Source organism: Hyla sarda, chromosome 4, assembly GCF_029499605.1.
Source record: "Hyla sarda isolate aHylSar1 chromosome 4, aHylSar1.hap1, whole genome shotgun sequence".
NCBI lineage: Eukaryota > Metazoa > Chordata > Amphibia > Anura > Hylidae > Hyla > Hyla sarda.
In genome coordinates, this window is record NC_079192.1 from 75,711,898 (window position 1) to 75,730,662 (window position 18,765).

At 40.0% G+C, this 18,765-nt stretch overlaps 1 protein-coding gene across 2 annotated transcripts in view; it reads left to right on the top strand.

Annotated features, from left to right (window-relative positions):
- The window catches only part of CDS2 (CDP-diacylglycerol synthase 2), a 71,865-nt gene that overhangs the window by 43,380 nt on the left and 9,720 nt on the right, over nt 1-18,765 (top strand). For both annotated transcript variants that reach the window (XM_056571400.1, XM_056571401.1), the window contains 8 exons: nt 2,740-2,836; nt 2,912-3,009; nt 3,865-4,004; nt 4,932-4,990; nt 6,362-6,444; nt 11,785-11,872; nt 14,558-14,626; nt 18,322-18,474. In XM_056571400.1, coding sequence (XP_056427375.1) covers nt 2,740-2,836; nt 2,912-3,009; nt 3,865-4,004; nt 4,932-4,990; nt 6,362-6,444; nt 11,785-11,872; nt 14,558-14,626; nt 18,322-18,474 — 787 coding nt within the window. The remainder of the gene's footprint in view (nt 1-2,739; nt 2,837-2,911; nt 3,010-3,864; nt 4,005-4,931; nt 4,991-6,361; nt 6,445-11,784; nt 11,873-14,557; nt 14,627-18,321; nt 18,475-18,765) is intronic.

Here is an 18,765-nt window from a genome sequence, read left to right on the forward strand (position 1 = left end):
GATATGTATAAAAAAGTTTTGCCTGGAATACCTTCTTAGAAGTTGCTCTCAACTTTGCCTAATATAGCTTCACTTTCCCCAATAGGGTATATAAGCTAAACCCCAGCGTTTTAATATTCTTATATATTTCCTAAAACTGTGAAGCTGATGCTGCAATCCAAGTCTTTTGATATTGGCCAAATCTAAACCTATGTGCAGCTGAAATATGAGAAATGCTTCGTTGTCACCAGATACCTTTTTAGTGCAGCCATGTTAAATGTCTGCAACACAGTGACCCAGGAGCAGCTACCCAATACCGTGTTATCAGTACTACAGGACGAGATGCCATCAGGGTACCATGGTGCGTCCAGCCAAAAGACCTCCTAACAATTCATGACTGGTAACAGAAGACCAGGCCGGGTGAAGACCTTTCATGCCCACGTCTTCATTTCCTTAGCTGCGCAAGTCGCCTTTCCTCTCTAACAATAAGTAAATTAGATTCTTCCCTTTCAGGATAGGGGCTTTAGGTCAGGAAATGGTGCTTTAAATAGATTGGGAGAAGGGGAGGGAGGCTGAGATAGCTGGACGTGTCGTCTGCTACAGTTTATTTAGCTCTATAGTCCTGATCAAACAGGGTTTTCCTGTGGGAGTCCTGCAAGTTTATTAAACTGAAGTGTCATAAAATGTATACTTTGCAGCGCCAGATTTTTATTTTTTTGTCTTTTCTCTTTTCCTTTGATGTAGTTCAAGTATTTAAAGAAATATGTTGCAGTCTTGTATATGCAACTTTTATGCTTCTGTGAGAAAATACCTGTGCTATAAAGCAACATTTCTTGCTGACTTGTTGTCAGTGCTAGAACAGTATAGATCAGTGGTCTTCAACCTGCGGACCTCCAGATGTGGCAAAACTACAACTCCCAGCATGCCCGGACAGCCGACGGCTGTCCGGGCATGCTGGGAGTTGTAGTTTTGCCACATCTGGGGGTCCGCAGGTTGGAGACCACTGGTATAGATCATAGAGATTGGGTGGCTGCACACTAAATAGTTGCATTGTACCAAAAAAGAGGGACTTCAGACCTTAAGGTGTAAACTTATTAAAATGTAACCTTCCATTTATGGAAATACAGAGAAATAAGATGTAGCTGGTTTAAGTTTAAATAAGATATGTGATTTATTAAATAATATACACTTAGTCTGGTATCTGTGCAGGGCCCTTGCTACAGATCCAGTAAAATTAGTTAAAATAACATGAAAACATGGTATCAATGCCGGTATTTGTAATTATCATTATAGTAATTACATTTTCACAGTATACCACCTTTGTATTGTGTCTCAGTGATAGATCTTTATAGACACATATGATTAGATCCAATGATGTAGTCTGTGCAAAAAGTTCTAAATAATAATCCTGTGTGTCAGTAATTAAACTGAGCAGAGTTGTGATGTGAGCGCTGGATGATGCGAAAGTTATACTATAATTCCACACTGTCCCGTTATTGGGACGTGGCCTTTAGCGGAGGGTATGTGATACAGGTTGGCACTGGCTGCGCACGGCCTGTATGTACAGAGTACTTGTTTCCAGATGCAGATCATCACTAGAGGTGTCCTTACGGTGCGCTGGCTCTACCAGCTGTAGGGGGATGCCGACTCCTGCTGCTCGTTGGCACGGCGCTGCGTCCGGCTTGCTGCAACAGAATCCAGGCAGGAGGAGCTTGCAAGGGATTAGAGTTCAAATGTGCAATAGCTATATGCAATAGTGATGTGGTGGCAGAACTGCACTGTGTGCTGTGATGGGGGGGACAGACGCGTTTCAGGGGGTCCCCCTTTGAGCCATTGAGAAAGGGGGACCCCCACTGAAATGCGTCTGGCCTCCCGTTCACCGCACACAGTCCAGTTCTGCCACCACATCACTATTGCATATAGCTATTGCACATTTGATATAGACGGGAGAAGCATGCATCTGTGCGTTTCTCTCCTCGATTCCCCACTTGATCTGACTTGTTGGAGGAGATGAGCTCTGGACACGCTGGGAGTTGTAGTTTTGCAACTGCTGGAGACACCCTGGTTGTGAAGCACTGATTTTTTGTAGTCTGTATCCTTCAACAAGTTAGATTGAGTAGTGAGCCAGGGAGTGAAGTGCATAGCCGTGCACTTCTCCTGGCTGTATCTAGCGCTGAGACCCAACTGATCAAAACCATTGACGTGTCTGTGTTATTATTTTTTTTTCTTCTTACTTTGTATTATGACCCTTTTTTGAGGTACTTTAGTTCACAAATTAGTTTTTCTGTACATATTTTGGTGCAATGCATGCCCCATTATTATTGGAAAAATGTGCCGAAGTTCAGTCCCAGTGGTGGGTAATTTTTATTTACTTTTTTAATTTTTTTTATATATATTTATTTTTCATGTTGCCTCAGTAAATCTGCTAATCTGCATCCAAAGGTGCAACAATAAACACATGTGCAACGATGTCTGAAATCTGAGTCTATCTTCAGAATTTCTGCCTTTCATTTTCTAACGCTGTATGCATATACTTAGGGTATAGAGACAATCAGGAAGCATACAGATGCAAGTGGTAACTTTGGGGATACAAGCGGTGCAGAACAACTCAGAGCAACAAACGTTTCACACTTAACTTGCTTCTTTCGACTCACATTGAGAAACTCTCTATAGTCTAGTGTATCGTACTCTCATAATACTGGTTGTCTCAGTAATCTGTGTGGATTTTTGATAACAAGATGTCTCCTGTATCTCTTGTAGATGGAAGAACTGGTGGATCCGAGGCATCCTCACCCTGGCCATGATTTGTTTCTTCTTCATCATCATCTATCTGGGACCTATAGTGCTCATGATGATTGTAAGTGCCACCTGGGGGTTTCTAGTGATGTGTAAGAAAGACTGATTTGTAACCTGTGTATTCTTCTTTCTACAGGTGATGTGTGTGCAGATTAAATGTTTCCAAGAGATTATCATGATTGGCTACAATGTCTACCATTCCTATGATCTACCCTGGTTTCGGACACTTAGCTGGTAAGCAAATAGTTTGGATTCCATGCAGAAACTGTTAGTTAGCTAGGGTACAGATTGGCCCCATTGTATGGAACTAATCCACACCTAAATCTGCAGTGAATTTGGCTTTATCCAGTGTTAAATCCACATAAGAAGCCTAAAGGTATTATAAAAGTAATCGGCTTCTGATCCCATAGAAATACAAAAATAAAATGAAATATGATACACACCCTAAGATTAATCCGCGACATGGAAGGCATTATAGAGCTGTAGTGAATAGTGTAAGCTGTCTCTTAGAAGTATTCTATCGTACTCCTTCCCCTTCCCCTCTTCATGGACTTGTATAGGCATCATGTAACCTGATAACCTGTCCGTAAGCTACTTGTCCATATACAGGGGACCGATTTGGGCGGTTTTTCTTAATGAAAGTCTAGTGGGCGGAGGTTGGTAAAATAAATTTGAGAGGAGAAAGAAGTGTGTGTGTGTGTGTGTGTGTGTGTGTGTGTGTATATATATATATATATATATATATATATATATATATATATATATATATATATATATATAGTATATGTATGTGTATAAACTGCAAAGCTTTTTACATCCATTTGTAGTGTTCGATTTCAAGTTTTTTTTTTTTTTTTTTTTTGCAACCTAAAGCCAGGAGTGAATTCAAAAGAAATGGGATATATTAAGAAATTATACAAAAAAATGCTGTATGTGAACCCACACACATAAGGGGTTAAAAATCTGCTTCCTAAACATATATACAAATGGCCAAAACAAAGAAGATACTCCCATGGCCAAATAATAATAATTTTCATAATAACCTATGTTCTTGCTGTTTATTGCTTTCTATATCCTGATTATCTGCAGGTACTTCTTGCTTTGTGTTAACTACTTCTTCTATGGAGAGACGGTCACTGACTACTTCTTTACACTGGTCCAAAGAGAGGAACCATTAAGAATCCTCAGCAAATATCATCGCTTCATTTCGTTTGCTCTCTATGTCCTAGGTAGGAAGGTTCTTCTTTATTATTTTTTATTTTTTATTTTTGGAATATTTATTTACTTATTTAATTTTTTAAGTGCACCTCTTTTTCGTTTACTAATAGTAATAGAACAGTTGTCTCCAGCTGTTGTAAGACTATAACTTTCAGCATGACCACTGTTACAGAACAATATGTTACATGTACATACAAGTGTATGTAAGGGTTCTCTGTAGAATCCATTTCCTTTTGCCATGAGGCTGTGACTAGCACAATAGAGCCGTTTTTCGACAACAAATCGGAATATATAATTTATCATGATAAAAACTAATTATTCTCCCTCTCTTTATACACTTGTAAATATTTTTAGTTTTTTCTCTGCAATAAGTTTTAGACACTAATGTCCACCTACATTATTTGCTACTTATGGTCAATGTCTAATTTATGTGGATAAACTCACTGTAAGGCTGGGTTCACACTACGTTTTCTCCCATACGGGAGCGCATACGGCAGGGGGGAGCTAAAAGCTCGCGCTCCCGTATGTCACCGTATGCGCTCCCGTATGTCATTCATTTCAATGAGCCGACCGGAGTGAAACGTTCGGTCCGGTCGGCTCATTTTTGCGCCGTATGCGCTTTTACAACATGACCTAAAACCGTGGTTGACCACAGTTTTAGGTCCGGTTGTAAAAGCGCATACGGCGCAAAAATGAGCTGACCGGACCGAACGTTTCACTCCGGTCGGCTCATTGAAATGAATGACATACGGGGGCGCATACGGTGACATACGGGAGCGCGAGCTTTTAGCTCCCCCCTGCCGTATGCGCTCCCGTATGGGACAAAACGTAGTGTGAACCCAGCCTAAGCAACATCTCAGCTTTCTTGTACGTAACCTATGACGGACTGCAGGTTGTTCAGAAATCTGTAACATTCTCTGTTTTTCTTTCATCTGCAGGTTTCTGTATGTTTGTGCTCAGCCTGGTGAAGAAGCATTACCGTCTGCAATTTTATATGGTAAATGATGAATATATTTCACAGATATATATATATATATATATACATCAGTCATTAAAGTTGTAATCCACATAATCCTCAAGAAGCTGACCTAAGTTCGTACACATTTCATTCAGAGACGAGGGGAGTATATTTTATACAAGTCCCTTAGGACTGTATTACACGGGGAGTCCTATACACAATACTAAATTGGGCTTGTTTAAAGGGGTACTCCACTGGAATCAACTGGTGCCACAAAGTTAAACAGATTTGTAAATGACCTGTATTAAAAAATCTTAATCCTTTCAGTACTTATCTGCTGCTGTGTGCTCCAGAGGAAGTTGTATTTATTTCTACAGTTCTTTTCAGCCTAACCACAGTGCTCTCTGCTGACACCTCTGTCCATTTTAGGAACTGTCCAGAGTAGGAGCAAATCCTCATAGCAAACCTATCCTGCTATGGACAGTTCCTCATACGGACAGAGGTGTCAGCAGAGATCACTTGTGGTCAGATAGAAAGGAACTTCAAAAATAAAAGAACCTTCCTGTGGAACATACAGCAGCTGATAAGTACTGGAAGGATTAAGATTTTTTTTTTTTTTTTTTTTTTATAGAAGTAATTTACAAATCTGTTTAACTTTGTGGCACCAGTTGATTCCAGTGGAGTACCCCTTTAAACAAGCCCAATTTAATATTGTGTATGGGACTCCCCGTTTAATACAGCCCTAAGGGACTTGTATAAAATATACTCCCCTCGTTTAACTTTTTGGCGCCAGTTGATTTAAAAGAAAATGTTTTCCAGTGGAGTACCCCTTTAAGGAGTCTTTTTTACATGGCTTGACTAGTGTTTTCCAACCAAGGTGTCTCCAGCTGTTGCAAAACTACAACTCCCAGCATGCCCAGACAGCCGAAGGCTGTCTGGGCATGCTGGGAGATGTAGTTTTGCAACAGCAGGAGGCACCCTGGTTGGGAAACACTGCAGTAATGTCTTCTTAAGTCAGTGTTTCCCAACTAGGGTGCCTCCAGCTGTTGCAAAACTACAACTTCCATCATGCCCTACTGGGAGTTGAAGTTGTAGTTTTGCAACAGCTGGAGGCACCCTGGTTGGGAAGCACTCTTGCAGACAGTTTGCTGCCTGTTTAGCCAATACCCCATATAATAGGGCAATTTCATAATCCTATTTCTGTTGTTGGGGTGTAAGAGCAGAAATGTCACTGTCAACCACTAATAGAGAAGGCAGAAACCTGCACTTTTAGCTGTTTACCATTTTGTACACTTCACTCAATACCGATCATGGTCTGCAGCTGAGCAAACAAAATATAAAGGTGCAGAAAATGTATATTTGGAAAATATATGTGACCCTTAGATCTGCATTTTATTCTTGTTTTTCTAGTTTGGCTGGACCCATGTCACTCTACTGATCGTCGTAACACAGTCTCACTTAATAATACACAACTTGTTTGAAGGCATGATCTGGTGAGTCCTCATTCTTCTGCCATGTCCTGTTGGCTACATTAATGTAGAAAAGCTGAGCGAATATATGGTAAGATGACACAATCCTGTTGTCAATTCGTTTAGTCCTGAAGTCATTCTGTGAATTGAGACTTTGCGGGGGTCCTGCCGCTGGGATCCCCGCAATCTCCATGCAGGCACGACCACGCCCACCCAAACCCAGCTTTCTGATTATAATGTTCAGAACGCCGGAGTGCCTGCACTGAGATGGTGGGGGCCCAAGTGGCAGGACCCCCCCCGCGATCAGACACCTTATTCCCAATCCTTTGGATAGGGGATAATATGTCTAGGAGTGGAGTACCCCTTTAATGTAGATTCGCTCAACCTTTTTACAAAACTTTTGGTAAGAAGGTGGTGCAGCTATTATTGACTTGAAAAGTCTGAACAACTCTCTAAAGAACAGTCACAAGGGAAAATGTAGTGTCTTAATGGGTTGTTTTCATTGTCTATATATCAGCTAAGAACTTGCATCACTGTTAGTGTTTGCAGGATGAGCAGCCACAAACATTTAAAGGGGTACTCCACCACAAGACATGTAACCCCCTATCCAAAGGATTTCCGCCGCGGACCGTATGACTGGCAATCGCAGCAGTCACGCTCCTCACATAGACATGAATGGAGGGGGCGTGGAGTGATGTCCCAATCATGGAAGCCCCAGGCTTCTGTGAATGCAGCGCCGGCCCAGAGATCGTGGGGGGGGTCCAGCCTTGTCTCAATGTATTTGCTAAAATTTTCGTTGCGCCACCCGGGCCTGAGACTTATGTGAGACTACATGCATTCAATCTTCAAATTTTGCGGAAGTCCCATGTAATTCTATGGAGCTTCAATCAAATCCGAAGATTGAACGTCCGTAGTCTCTACCGGCAGGATATATGTTTAAATTTTGCGCGAGACTACGGGCGTTCAGTATACGGATTTGGCGTAACTGAATGTAGACTTTAAACAGGCCGTGGCACATATAAGAGTGCTGCGGCATCTTTGAACAGATCAGTGTGGGTGTCTGATAGTAAGATAAAAAGATAAAATGTGTACCTCACTCAAACCAACCGTCCCAAGGTTAACTGGGTTGGTCTCAATCCCAAAAGACCCAGTACTGTACGAAAAAATTATCCTGTCAAAGGACAGTAGAAAATAGAAGAAAAGAGAAGAAAGGGAAAGAAAAGAAAAATGAAAGAAAAAAAAATAGAATAGAATGAAGGAGTAAAAGGTGAAAAAGTAAAAACGAGAAATAATGGAAAATATGGAAAAATAGATAAAAAAATATATATATATAAATAGTAGATAAATGATTGCAAATAAAAATGAATGCTAATAGACCTGAATCAAGGATGAATACAATGATAAATACAATAGAGACAATATTTAATATAATATGATCTCTCACATCTGGGCAGGGCCCTTGCACCAGATGTAAAGTAAATACAAATATATTGATGAAGGTAAATGATAAAAATAATAATCAACTATATATGGTTGTTATTACCCATCGCACCCCTGAACTACTGTTGAACTATTTCTGGCAACATCGCTCCCTGAACTGACATTTGGACATAGCAGGCGTTACCACACCGCACGTATATATATATCCATGCGGTGTGGTAACGCCTGCTATGTCCAAATGTCAGTTCAGGGAGCGATGTTGCCAGAAATAGTTCAGTAATAGTTCAACAGTAGTTCAGGGGTGCGATGGGTAATAACAAATAATGATACCTGCAATCCGGGATGTGATTTTTCTTATTACTCACAATGAGGGACATTTATCAATGTTTGCTTATGTATTCTTTTTTTTTTAGTAATTTTTTCCTTACTTTTTTTTTGCTTATGTGCGACGTATTTATCATCTGGTTTCAGCCTGTTGATAATTTTCTTTCACATAAGCAATTTTTCCTTTTTTACTTTGGTAGTAGCTTTTTCTGCTCCAAGTTTGAGCTGGAGTAAATTTAGTCAATTTGTAACCCTTTTGCGCCTTTTTTTTTGCGCAGTTGCGACTGTCGCAGTTAATAAATACCTGACGACCCGTAGTCCATTTTAAAATTATTACTACGTAGTTAAGTTTTGGAAAACTTGCTTTTCTCGCTTTCCAGTCAAAATGTCGCACGAAAAATCGCGTACTCGCAGTTGCGACAATTTTGCGATAATTATAGTAAAGAAAACCTGACTAAACCCGTTGATAAATGTCCATAAATATGTGCAGCCGGCGTTTTTTTTTTCCAAATTATTTTTATCATTTACCTTCATTAATATATTTTTATTTACTTTACATCTGGTGCAAGGGCCCTGCCCAGATGTGAGAGATCATATTATATTAAATATTGTCTCTATTGTATTTATCATTGTAGTCATCCTTGATTCAGGTCTATTAGCATTCCTTTTTATTTGCAATCACTTATCCACTATTTATATTTTTTTTATGTTTTTCCATATTTTACATTATTTCTCCTTTTACTCCTTCATTCTATTCTACCTTTTTTTTCTTTCTTTTCTTTCTCCTTTCTTCTTTTTTCTTTTCTTTCCCTTTCTTCTTTTTTTCTTCTATTGTCCTTTGAGGACTGGTTTTCCATATACGGTCATTTTTATTTGTATATAATTTTTTCGTACGATGTCTGATCCCTGCCAATCTAATTTACATGGCCTTTTAAAAGGTTAGATGACCCCTTTAATGTTCGTTACAAGGTTTTGCATGCATATTGTTTTGCAAAGGTAAACAAGCTGAGCAGCTGATGTGTAGATTTTGTTGCTCGCATATAAATATTTTAGGACATCTGCGCCTTATCCCTTCTATAAACCAAAGCTAGGAACCAACACAAAATCCTTCTACTCTAGGGAACTTGGCACAACAATGCATTATGTATTCTCTTATTCTTTTTAATAGGGAATCTGCAGTATATAAAGCAGTGATCTCCAAACTGTGGACTTACAGCTATTGCATAACTACAACTCCCAGCATGCCCAGACAGCCAACGGCTGTCTGGGCATGCTGAGAGTTGTAGTTTTGCAACATCTGGAGGTCAACAGTTTAGAGATCACTGATATAAAGAGTCCTCTATGTACACAACCACATTCTTATCTAATCCCTATAGGCCAATGCTATTCTGGTGAAGCAATATTCTGGCCAGTACAGTTTTACGATTTTGTAATATTTGGGGAAATCTTGCTATTTTGGGGATTTATCCATCTCTATTTTTAGAGTTTTTTTTTTTTTTGTAAAATAATCCACATTATGATTAACCCCTTAAGAACAGACCCATTTTTAACCTTAATGACCAGGCTCTTTTTTTTTTTTTATTTGACATGTGGTAATAACTTTAGAACGCTTTTTCTGTGCGGAGTGATTCTGAGATTAGTTTTTTCGTGACATATTGTACTTTATATAAGTGGTATATTTTTGTTTTTTTTGGTGAAAAACTATAAAATATATATATTTTTTTTAATGGTGTTCACTGTGTGGTAAAAGGGATTTTATATTTATTATGTGAGTCGGTACCATTATGGCGATACCCCTCTTATATAGCTTTTTATGTTCTTTTTCCTTTTTCTGAGCAAATTTTTTTCCCTTTTGTGTTATCATTTTCCGACAGCTGTAACTATATTTTTCATCCAACACCATTGAGTGAGGGCTTATTTTTTTGCAGGACAAGCTGTCATTTTTCATTGGTATAATATTTGCACCAAAATGTAAGAATTTTGTGCTTTTGTTTTTTTTTTTTTTTTTTTTGCGGCGTTCACCGTGCGAGATAATTTACATTATAGCTTTATAGTACACCTCATTACGGACATGGCAATACCTAGTATGTATATGATTTGTGCTTTTTTTTATTTTTATGATAATACAGGGCTTTTATTTGGCATTTTTTTTTTTTTTTTTACACTTTACACTTTTATTGAAGAACCGTTTATTTTATATTTTTATAATTTTTTGTGTCACTTTTTACAGGTTATACTATGCTGCAACAATACATTTGTACTGCAGCACAGTATAACCTGATGAGGTGCACACACTACAGCCTGTGCGATCCAGCCACTGGCTTGATCTCATAGGCTTCCATAGCAGGCAGACAGCAGGTCATCATCTGACCTCCTGCTGCCATAGCAACCAATGACGACCCGCAATCCCGCATCCTCCCCCTGTCAACACCATAGATGCCATGATCAGGATTGATCACGGCATCTATCGGGTTAATGCTGCCGGGACCGGCACGATCGTAGCCCTGGCAGCTGCGGCGGGACCCCGGCTGTGATGGTCCCGCCGGCGATCTCCTGCAGTGCACCGCACAGAGCAGGAGATCGCTAGGATGCATACGTCCAGTTGCGCTAACAAGCTACCGTAGCAACTTGGACGTATGCATACGTCCTGGGGCGAGAAGGGGTTAAAGAAAAATAAAAATGATAAATAATTTCCAAGACGAATATATTGAAAATAAGTTCTAAGTAGACACGAGTGGACCCTATGATTACTGACCTTCCCCTCCATCCGGATGATGTCACTACTGTTTTGTTCCCGCTCTGTTTCCCTCTTAGATCTTAAGCCTGTTTGAGCTGGGCTTACATTTTTATTGTCTCCCCTTTGTACTGACATTGGGCGGCTGTAGAGGGAATGTTTGGCAGCACAGAAATAAAGTTCTGTATTATGTGGAAACTGTTCACCGTGATATTAAAGTGTTTTATTTATAACTCAGCTTTTGGCATTTAACTCTTTGGTGCTGCATAATTTTTTCCCTGCGGTAACACGCTAAAGTGAATGAATGTACTTGCAGTCCTATGTAAGATCTCCATAGTCATAATAGTGAGTTTAACCAAGAATTGTAAGCTATTTTGTGCTCCATGCAGCGGGGAGATTTGAGCCCTGTTTTGGAGATTGGAGGGTCCCAGAGGTCGGACTCCCTGTGATAAGACACTTTATGAACAATCCTTTGGATAGGTTTTTTAACACTGGGATACCCTTTTCATGGAAAATTACTCTTTTGAACAATTGTTATAAAAGTGTAATAGGTAGCTCTGTAAATATTTGCATTAGTTCTTCCTATTATTTGTCACATGATGATTTCTTTTCAGCTATTTGCTGTTTTCCTGTTACTACAGAGCAATGCATTATGGGGGGTGCTTTGATGATTGTTATAAAAGGATCAGCTGATAAGTCACATGTCTGACATTTAAAATGCTGTCTGCTTCGCAATGCAAAAAAAAAACAAAAGAAAATATGGATAACCACAATAGATCTGATGTGCAGATTCCTGTCTATTGTCCATCCTGTAAAGTTCTACCCCCAGGACTCTGGTGTATGATGCGTTTTTTCTGTTCCTTCAGGTTTATAGTGCCCATCTCCTGTGTGATCTGTAATGACATCATGGCATACATGTTTGGCTTCTTCTTTGGTCGAACCCCACTCATTAAGGTAAGTTAAAGGGGGTTTTCCCAGAAATGTAGTCACCACTGGGCCCCTGCTACTTGAATGCCAGGGACACAGTGAGGGGAGCCCCAGCGATCAGCCTGAGCCTTGCTTGGACAAAGCTGTTATGGCCATGCCAATCTTGTAAGGGGGTTAAACAAGATTTGTGATTGTTGAAATTATTCTCTGAGTTATATAGTGGTAAAAAAAAAAAAAAGTATGATATACATTTCAAATTTGGCGCTGTCTTATACTGCTGTTCACCATGTATACAACACTTGCATATCATTGAGACATGCCGGCCATTTAGATCAAAGTCCAGTGCAATAGCTCAGTTTAAAATCTTTTAGTCTTTTATTCTCAAACAGACATGGAGGGTAACACGTGACTCCTTTCGGCTGTCTTGCGCAGCCTTAGGCTGCTTTCACACTATAAAATTCATCCGTTTTAAAGATCCGTTTGATGTTCCGTTATGAAAACCCTGAAAATCGGCCATTAAACGTCCGTTAGAAAATCCCATTACAGTCTATGGGATTTTTACATTATCCGTTTTAATCCGTTATAGTCCGTTATTAATAATGGACGTTATTTTGTGACGGAAGATAGTAATGGGAGAAATAGTGCATGCACTATTTCTTCCGTTCATTCTCCCATCACAAAATAACGTCCGTTATTAATAACGGATTAAAACGGATAATGTAAAAATCCCATAGACTATAATGGGATTTTCTAACGGACGTTTAATGGCCGATTTTCAGGGTTTTCATAACGGAACATCAAACGGATCTTTAAAACGGCTGAATTTTATAGTCTGAAAGCAGCCTTAGCTCTTACAAGTAAAGTGAGACTCTTATATAGTGGATGCAGGGCGGATTAACCCGATCACACACAGGTGTAATCAGGGATTAAAGGGGTTCTCCGGTGCTTAGACATCTTATCCCCTATCCAAAGGATAGGGGATAAGATGCCTGATCGCGGGAGTCCTGTCGCTGGGGACCCCCGTGATCTTACACGCGGCACCCCGTCTGTAATCAGTCCCCGGAGCGTGTTCGCTCCGGGACTGATTACCAGCGACTACAGGGCGGGCGGCGTGTGATGTCACGCCCCGCCCCTCAATGCAAGCCTGCGGGAGGGGGCGTGATAGCTGTCACACCCCTCCCTTAGGCTTGCATTGAGGGGCGGAGCATGACATCACACGGGGGCGGGGACATCACGCCGCCCCCCCTGTAGTCGCCGGTAATCAGTCCCGGAGAGAACACGCTCCAGGGACTGATTACAAACGGGGTGCCGCGTGCAAGATCCCGGGGGTCCCCAGCAGCGGGACTCCCGCGATCAGCCATCTTATCCTCTATCCTTTGGATAGGGGATAAGATGTCTAAGCACCGGAGTACCCCCTTTAACCCTGTAGCCATCATATTCACAGTGTATCATCATGAATACAAGCAATAAAAATGGTAATAAAAACATGAAGTATAAAGCATGGTAATGCTACAGATAAGAAACTATTTAAATATATGGACTAATGCAAGTTATACCAAATAATGTGTTTCATAAAGGTGTCTCATAAAAGTGAAATAAACATCTATATCACAAAAAATATTTTTAAAGTCTCTATCCCCTATATCTACTGGTAAATATTTTTTAATGATGTTGCAAATGTTATATTCGTGGCTGTATTGGGTAGAAATTATTATAATTTTTTTTTCTGTGTCGTCCCTGAAACCTGGTTCTGTTTAAATGAGTTGCCCACATTGTAGCTCGCTGGATACTCCACTTAGAATACCCTCTTTGTGTCAGACAAGATCCAATTTCTTGGCATTCTCACAGGGTACAGTTTATTCTGGACCTAGTCATCTCCCCTACAAGGAGGTTGGTAACGACATGGCCCGGATGGCAGGAGGTGGCCTGCAGTAAATAATTCACCGCCATGTCTTTGTGGTATGTAGATGTTATGACAATTCCAGCCATTGCTAGTACTGTAGTATGATATGGCTCGTATTCAAATAGATTGACAATCAAAGTGAGTGTGTCGGTGTAAGTGGCACTCTCTTTACAGTACCTTTTTTATTCTGGCTAACTGAGGGGATCCATCCATCCATCCAGAAAAAAAATTGACAGCCCGCTCAATCAATCACTGGCTGTGACTGGACCCCCGAGTCGTTTGTTACTCCTGCACATTTCCTAGTCTGGGGGCCGCACTGCGATCAGACCCTTTTCCCCTATCCTGTGGATAGGGGATAAGTTTTACTTACCTTTAATGCATATGGGGTCGTATTTGACACGAAGATCCAGTTTGTACAGACAAAGATTCAGAAGTGGTTACCAGTGTAGGCAGTATCATGGTTTTATCTGTGTCTCTAATAAAAGCCACTTCTGAATCTTTATCTGTGCTAGCTGGATCTTGTCAATTGTGGATTCCTCTGTATAAACTAGGCTTATTTTGTGCTGCTGCAGGATGGGAGAGGAGGATCTCTGCAATGTACGCACACCTATGGGTTTATATATTTTTCATTGAACTTAATATTAAATGCAGTAAATTCCTGCCAGCTGGTATATTAGACTTGCCAGGACCAGACCATTGCCAGCCATTTATGATGTATCTTATGTTTGGGAAAGATATTGAGGCTCTATGCAGCACCCTGGCTTGCTGTATCCTGACTTCTGTTTTGGTTCTCTCTATGTTCTTACCAGCTGTCACCCAAGAAGACGTGGGAAGGATTTATTGGAGGATTCTTTTCTACAGTAGTGTTTGGGATATTGGTAAGTATTCAGCTTTTGTTACATTCTTCTTTATTCTGTTACACTTCTCTCTCAAGCAGGTAGCATGCAAAACGATTTCAAGGTTAAAAAAATTAAATAATTTTTTTTATATATATATATATATATATATATATATATATATATATAATCTCTCAAATCCAAAATACAGTGGCACTCCAGTAAGGTGAAGAAGTTGGAGTTTATTGCATATAAACGTGAGGCTAGCTCACCCAGCTATTCTCAAGCAACAAATGACAGGACATATATATGCTCACACAGGACCAATTATTCAATATCATTATACAGTGCATAATTAATACAAAATATTTCATAAAGTGCAGTTATAAACATATATATGGAATGCATATACATGGGGATGTCACCACCTAATGCATCATACATGCATACCGAAATTCAAAAAAAGGTGCATAGATATTATACATATTAATCATCAATTAGTGTACATAAGAGAAGGGGCGGAGTAATGCCAGGGTCACTCACCAGACTGTATGTGTAGTGTGTATCACGAGGACGCCAACTTCCATAACTTCCGGGCCGGGGCTCCGAGAACCGGAAGTGACGTCACTCATAAGCGGTCATGTGATATGCATATTCAGCCACTGCACATGCATGGCTGAGTGCATGGCGGCACAGCGCCATCTTTATTAAGGGCACAACCATGGGCAAAAAGTTGTCACCGCACGGCTGTCTTCTTGATGCACGTAAACAGCGCACAGGAATGTCAGGGTGTAGCGGAAACCGTCGTGCCACCGACACTCCAATCCCTTACTTCTCAGGTGCCAGCATCATGTGAATAATTGTTGCCAGATTTCGGGGGCACTATGTGACCTATAATGTGGGTGACGAATAATACCTCATGGATTTATGAACATATAAAAACAATGTAACAGAGATTGCATTAAACCACAGTATACATGAACCGCAGTAAGACAGCTGATAATTAGTTCGGTGAGTAAACATCCCGTACTCCAGACCCGAATCTGTAAAATTAAAAAACAATATATAAATAAATATAGTCCAACATACAAAAAACATACCTTCAACATTAAAGGTCAAGCATTATAGATGTCATGTGTCACAATAAAATCAACGTTCAAACCATTTGGTTTCAACGAATTTAGCTCATGGATCCACCATAATTCTTTTCTTTTTAAGATGGCTGTACGAATGCCACCCCTTTTTGGAGGGGGTGCATGATCAATGAGAAAGAATTTTAGATCTTTTTCGACATGCCCACATTCATTAAAGTGGGATGGTACGTTAAGATCAGACCATTTTTTTTTTTCCGAATGGAATATCGGCGCTGGTTTAGCCGAACCTTTGTCTCAAGTGTGGTTTCACCCACATATAAAAATTTACATGGACATTGTAGAATGTAAATTACATAATTAGAATTACATGGGAGATAAAATCTACTGTGGTATTTTTTGCCACTAGTCTGATGTATAAATTCCCCACCTTTTATCATATATGAACATTTAACACATGAACAGCAGGGATATGATCCCTTATTAGCAGTAGTGAGATATCTTTGTGGTGGTTTGGAAACTGAGACATCCGACTTTACTTGTCATTTGACTGACTGGTAATGAACGCAGCATGATGTGTGGATGGTGAAATCTTAAGATGGAATTAACATCTGTAGGTTTAGTGAAAATGTCAGAAACAAGATGATTTTTGACAATAGAGATGGGTGTGTCAGGAAATTGGACAGCAGAAGTGGATGAGGTCAGGGTAAATTGTATGAAAACAGAAAAAAAGGATTCCTGAGGTTCCAGGGCAATAAATCATAAACAACCTTTAAGGGGTAAACCCCTTCGGGGACAACCCTTACTAGAAACCCCCCCCTTAAAAAGACTTTATTTATATCAATATTAAAATACATATATACCCTTAAGACAAACACTTTAAATTATCAGCGGTATTAATAGGTCAAAGAAGGAGAGGGTAGCCTCTCCTATATATTCTGCTATGACTGACACTTGTATGTAGGTACTGGCTGTATTGTTTACTAACAACGTCTGTGTCAGACTTGAATATTGCTACTAATCAGCTGCCTATCCGCTGTTTAAAATGTTAGCTAGCCCCCGACGTTTCGCTTAGCAAGTTAGCTTTGTCAAGGGCTAGGGGCTTTAAGGGGGGTTTCTAGTAAGGGTTGTCCCCGCAAGGGGTTTACCCCTTAAAGGTTGTTTATGGTAAATTGTAAACCTGTTTACAATTATTATTAAGAAATTATTAAGAAAGTCATGAAAGTCTGTCAGTTGGTCTTGTGTACCTGTCCAAATAATTTAAATGTCATCTATGTATCTCACCCACGTCAGCACGTGGCTGAAGTGGGGAGATACATAGATGTAGGTCTCCTCTACATGGGCTACGAACAGATTGGCATATGTTGGGGCCATGTTTGTGCCCATGGCTGTCCCGACCAATTGAATGAAAAAGAGTCATTAAAAGTAAAATTATTGTTGGCGAGTACAGTCATGAGCAGGTCAATAATAACGTCAGTCTTGTCAATATTGAAGTCATCCTGTAAAGTCCGTCGGACAGCCTGCACACACCCATCATGAGGGATGGAGGTGTACAGGCTGACCACGTCAAAGGACGCCAAAATGGTGCCTTCAGGCACCACAAGAAGTTCAATTTTATTAAGAAAATCTCCTGTATCCCTGATGTATGATTTAGATGCATAGACATATGGACGTAATATCTTGTCTAGAAAGATGGAGATATGGCTAGTGAATGATACAGATATCAGGACACAGTGATTTTCTCTCCTAACATATGATCTCCTATCATTGATACATTCCAGACATTGGTGAGAAAGGACCTGAGCAGGTTGCGTGATCAGTCAGTCAGACTCATACATCCTAACATGACACACAACCAACTCACTGCATTCAATGAACTGATCCATAACCACAATCTGATTGTCAAGCCCGCTGACAAAGGAGGCGCGGTTGTGGTTATGGATCGGTCCTGTTACCTGGCGGAGGCCAATAGACAGTTTAGTGACACCAGTACTTACAAGCAACTGACTACCGACCCGAGATGGGAATTGGGCTGACATATTGAATCTTTGCTACACACTGCATATGATAATGGTCTTATTGATAAGGCCTTATCAGATTATCTTATTGTAAAACATCCCATAACTCCACAATTATATCTGTTACCCAAAATCCACAAGAGACTCCATTATCCACCCAGTAAACCAATATACAGGCTGTCCGGGCATGCTGGGAGTTGAAGTTTTGCAACATCTGGAGGGCCACCAGTTTGAGACCCCCTGCTTTAGAATGACTTTCCTGATTTCCAGTTAGTGATATAGAAACTGTGGAACTGTATAATTAGGCATACTTGTTATTCATCTTTCTCAGAATCCTGAATAGCAACTTTTGTTTAAGAGAAGCAATGGGTATCCTATTGGTTGCTACACATCCTTCTCAGAAACAGGTATAAAACCGAAATAGACAAAACAGATCATTATGGGCGATTTCCAGTTTGCTTTAGGGGCGGAATGAAAAGGTATTACAGAAACCTACACAGGCTGCATGTCAGGGCATAGATATGAATTGCCAACAAACCTTGGTTATACCTGCAAAAGTGTCTTGGTCTCTACACATACTGAATAAAATCCAGTATCATCTTTTAACTAGTTTTTGTATTTCCTATAGTTATCTTATGTCATGGCCGGCTACAGTTACTTTGTATGTCCAGTGGAGTTTAACAACGACACCAACAGATTTATGGTGGACTGCGAACCATCAGACCTCTTCCAGTTACAGGAATATCAAATCCCTACTATGCTGCAATCTGTCATCGGCTGGGTAAGGACTACAGATTCAAAGGATGGTATTTCGTACAGCCAGTATATAGATATGTATGACTATGTAGACATGGATAAATAGATGAAGGATTAGCAATGTATGCAAGGCCGCTTTTTATTTATTTATTATTTATTTATTTTTTTTGACACAAGTAATGATATATCCATCAGGGATATGAGAAACAGGTTTTTGAATAAAACTAGTCAGTAGTAATAGTAATTTAAAGGGGTACTCCGGTGAAATGTATTTATTTTTTTAAATCAACTGGTGCCAGAAAGTTAAACAGATTTG